Below are 4,909 nucleotides of genomic sequence, written 5' to 3' on the forward strand. Positions count from 1 at the left end.
CCCCCACCACCCTACACGGCCTCCCAGAACCCACGGTTTGCAAGGGTCTTTTGATCCTGCGGCGCTAAATGCCTGCCAAGGTTGCTGTTTACTATCCAGCCAGGATGTATGAACGGCTTTGCGTGTGTGGGACCAGAAGTGAAAGGTGCTCATGGGTCGAATGGCTTTGTGTTCGTGTACAAACAGTCTGGAGTTAAATCAGACCGTTAGCTCTGCTGGTTTCGGCCAGCAACGAGCCCTGAGACGAGTCTTGATTCATTGAGTGAAGGAGGATGGCATCTATCGAGACCGAACGCCTTAGCGGTTTACAAAGACGTCAGAGTGGGAGAATCACACCGCCCACCAGCTGGGACGGCTAAGAAATATTAGCACGGCTGTTGGGTGACAACTCGAGAAGCTAAAAATGCTTCTTTCCTCACTGTAAGAAAAAAAAAAAAAAGCTACGCAGCTTAACTCATGCAGGTGTGTAGAGGAGAACGCTGGCATCTGAAGTAAACGTGTCAGCTGAAAGAGGATGAATAATAATAATAATAAAAAAACAAGTGGAGATTGAATGGTGTTTCACAGCCGTGTCAAGTTAAATGATTCATAGCGTTTCCAGCCGCATTCAGGGCCAGCTCACATTCATTGTGATTGAAACTGATTCTGTTGTTCAGTGCTCAGCGGCTGGTAACTGCACAGTCGTCTCTCCACATAGAGGTCCTGTTAGAAATCTGAAACATTTAAAGTAAGAAAGCAAAGAAACTACTGTCAAGGCTTAGTAAAAGGTGTCCTATAGACAGAGATCCATTTTAAAAAATACATTTATTATAAAAGCTTGGTTGTAAAAAGACAAAGATTTTGTGTCGTACTTTACATTTTCCATTGTAGGAAAATCAAGTTGGTAATAATGAAAAAAACTTTAAAAAAATTCTCCATCTGCATCAACCACCTGCGCTGGACGGGTCAAGTTTGTATCAATCTTGATGTTACAAACCGCTAGGGGCCGCAACAAAAAGACACAAAAAATCAAGTCCAAGTGCCACAATGGCCCTTGGGCCTCACTTTGAAAACCCCTGCTTACAGAACCTGACTGTAAGAAGGTTATTGAATCATTTCTTCCAGGTGTGTTGGACCAGAGAAACCTGGAGTTTGCTAGATTCCTACTCACAATCTCTTTCTCCAGTTTAATTCCCAAGAGCTCGAGCTGCTATATGTCTCCTCATAACAACAATACATTGCCTAATGACTGTGTGAGTCCAAATGCCTTTACATCCATTAAAACAGCTCGGCTGCTCTTTGTCCATTTCCCGTCGGATCCGTCCTATTAGCTGTCAGGAGGACGTGGAAGCCCGGGCTCATCCATTACGCTCGCATGAATAAAAGCAGCGTTTGTTAGAAAACTGAGATGAGTCACAGCTCAGATAAACATTTCTCCTACTATGCCTTAAAAAAAAAACAAAAAAAAAAACACCCAGATGGTGCCAGCTCCGTTTCACGAAGCAGTGTCCACACTGGCTCTCTCAAACCATTAAGGTCGGTACCAGGCTGACTTTTTCTGCTCAAACGTTTTCAGGATTTGTTTATTTTGTCGCCCCAGAGATGTTACCTCAAGCGATGATTCACCGATTTAATGTCGCTAGAAATAAAAATTTACTTTAAAATCTTTGTAGATTTGATCAGCAAACATCTCACATGTGGCTTGTAGTTAATATTTGTGGGGGGGGGGGTTCGTTGTTTGTTTTTTTTTTTTAAAAAAAGGTAAAACTTATACCTAAACGACGGTGATCAAACCACACAGAAGAAAGATTGTGTGAAAGTAACATATATAAAAGAATAAAGTCGCTCAGTTCAGCCAAGAAAACAATAAATTGCAACAAATGTTCCCCGCTTCCATCCTCACACTAATGAGGAAATCATACGAGGCTGAAATTGATTCAGTAAATCGAAACATAATAAAGATTTTTTTTTCCTGACATGTTGTGTTTAGAATAAGACAATTACAGAAACACAACACATGCTTTTAATTGTAGGTCAAAATCTTAAAGGAAACATTAAGTTGTAGAAAATGTTCATGGCACATCAATTGCGATTCTCCTCTGATTTGTTTCCTCTTTCATTTCCTCCCATCATGGTGATTTCCCCACCGCTCTCTGTGAGCTTCGCCATCTGTCAGTCTGCAAAATCAAAGGGAAATCCGTGCAAATGTAGCACGAAATCTAAAATGCAACAGCCTACAACACTGCCCGAACAGCTCTGTTTGATCGCATAAAGGTTCATCAGCAAAATGCTGCAACTGTTGCGTTTTTGTGCTGCTTCCAGTGCAGTGGCAGACACAACCCAGAGGCAAAATCACCTGATTTTGATCAAAATCTGCCTGAGAATCCAGAGCTGTTCCACTAAAATATTATTTAGATGTGTTGGGAAGACGCACAATTTTCGGACAAACCACAGCGACAATATGATCGCAGCAGACCGCCATGTTCTTGTTTTCTTTCTTTCCCATCAAATTCAATTCAAAATTCACTGCAGTTTCTCACTTGGTCTCTGGGAACTTTAGCACATCAGCTACTAAAACCTGTAAAGGTCTGTTGTTGGGAAGAAAATTATAGATAACCCTGAGTTTCTTCACGAGACTGTCATAGAAAAACAGAGGCTTCTGCAGATCACTGTGATACGGACTGCTCCAGGAGATCCTTCCTCCCATCACCATCTACAACACCTATGTGAAGACTCTTGAATAATGAGTTACGCTTTGAGATAAATAAAATATGATTCAATTGAATTGATGAACTAAATATTGTCCAGCTCTAATCACAACATATTTTATGTAATTATGTTGCTTCCATGAGCCATAAACCCCTGAATAATAAATAAATGTAATTCATTCCCCAGCTTTAGCTCAGAGGCTAACAGCATTGTTATTCACCAGATACATGAGTTTTCTGTTTGGATCTCACAGGGATCAGTTCTTCATCACGCCTCTACATCTCAGACCCAAACTGGACAGGAGGTGTTCCCAATGACCACAATCTGATTAGACTCTTACATTTATTTATTTTTTCTGCTTTTCGGTTCAAACTGCAAAGGTTTTAAAAAGAGTTTCACAGATTTTTGTTAGCTTCTCTCCCCGATTTACAGTTTTCCAAGAAATTGACAATCACTCTTGCTTTTCCTCTTCTCGTGTCTCTTCGTTTTCCAACAGTTATCAATTTATTTGCTCGGCAGGGGGTTAAAAAAACCGATCCCGTCGACTAAACAGTTTAGAAACAAAACTCCTTTATGCAGCAGCTACGTGTTTGTGCATCATCAACACCTCACTGAAACAAACACGCATTCGGACTTATGTGTGTTTCCATGCAATCTCTTCAGTCTCGATCCTGCTGTCAGAAACACGGCGAGAATATCTGCACGCTGAAAACCTCTTTCCTCACATCCAGCGGGTCATTTAGACCAAAGCAAATCTTCCGAAAATGCTCATTTACATCCATTTGCCCCCATAAGCCGCAAACCTCTCTCCTCCGCAGCTATATAAAGACATACAGGCGATCCTGTAGTGATGCGTTTACTCGCACAGGGAGTTCCTCCAACACTCCACGCATGGCTTTGCACTCACCTGCAGGACACAGTCAGCTCAACTTTGGTGGCAGGTATCGCGGCGGTGAAGGGGTCCGCGTCCCCGATGCGCGCCATGTTCATGGAGAAGCCGGTCCGTCACAAGTCGCCCCTTCTCCGGAGCCGTAGCGGCGGCATGAGAGGAGGCGGGAGTCAGGGGGCAGGGGGTTGGAGGAGACAAAGAGAAGATTTTTTTTGTTCTGTTTAATTACTTTGATTAAAAACGAATGTTGTAACTAAGCCCAAACGAGACCGGTGTTTTCTTCTGGAAGCGCGGAAATAAAACACCGGAGAGAGAGGGTGGGAGAAAAACACACACACACACACACACACATACACACGGACGCGGTGCTGCAGCGCGTCTTTGTGCGCCTCCGAGCTCCGGAGGAGAGAGGATGGAGGGGAAGGGGGCGGGAGGACCCACGTGCTGACACTCAAACACGCGCACGAGAGCGCGACTAGAGACAGTAGAAATTCCCCGTATCCATCTATCAGAGCCAGCCTAAGGCTGGTGCCTGTGTACGGGGCTGGTCAGACTCAGGGGTGACTGCTTGTCAAGAGGACGTGAAATGTCACAACACATTTTTAGTTATAATGCAAACATGGCAGTCGTTCAATTATTTTTTTAATATGATATTGTTATAAAACACATTATTTATGTTTCAATTATTGAACCCTCCAGGTCATAGCGCAACACTTAAGAGGAGCGCGGCAGTAGGACCGCAGGGGAGTCCCGTTAGACTGTCAGTTCCCAAAACCACAGACAAACACACATACATACACACATACATACACACATAAGCTTTTGTGGGGTCAGTGGACAGCAGGATAAAAAGTTCACTTTAGGAGGGTTGAAAATGAAAATGTTGGTAAAGCTGCAGCATGTAACTTTTTTTTTTACATTTATTACCATTATGTAATGACAGTATAAGATATATAATCTGAAAAAAAAGATAACTTCTGTTCCTCTGCTGTCTTCCAGTGCTCTCAGTGCAAACTACAGAAATACACCACTATTTCTGAAACAACCAATCAGAACCAGGGGAGGGTCTTAGCGCTGCCAATCACACTCACGTTCTCACCCTCCCCTTGGTTTCATAGCCTGCTATAAATGCTAAGGCTAGTTCTCCGCCATTAACACATTTAGCAGCGTAGATTGACAGCTCTAAGACCCTCCTCCTGGCTCTGATTGGTTGTTTCTGAAATGGTGTATTTCTTCAAGTGGTAATAGTAGTTAAGGGTGGAAGTTGAGGAGACTGATTTTTTCAGATTATCTGTCTCATATTGTAGTGTCACAACATAGTGAACAGTTTTA

General features: G+C 42.9%; 1 protein-coding gene across 1 annotated transcript in view; it reads right to left on the bottom strand.

The window, feature by feature from the left end:
- The window catches only part of LOC106952463 (copine-8-like), a 110,380-nt gene extending 106,375 nt beyond the window's left edge, over positions 1-4,005 (bottom strand). Inside the window, exon 1 of the mRNA XM_015040574.1 lies at positions 3,596-4,005. Within this exon, the coding sequence (XP_014896060.1) occupies positions 3,596-3,678 (83 nt within the window). The 5' untranslated portion in view covers positions 3,679-4,005. The remainder of the gene's footprint in view (positions 1-3,595) is intronic.
- Between the last annotated feature and the right edge of the window lie 904 nt (positions 4,006-4,909).

This window comes from Poecilia latipinna, unplaced genomic scaffold (assembly GCF_001443285.1).
Source record: "Poecilia latipinna isolate Pla-1442-1.1 unplaced genomic scaffold, P_latipinna-1.0 Scaffold517, whole genome shotgun sequence".
NCBI lineage: Eukaryota > Metazoa > Chordata > Actinopteri > Cyprinodontiformes > Poeciliidae > Poecilia > Poecilia latipinna.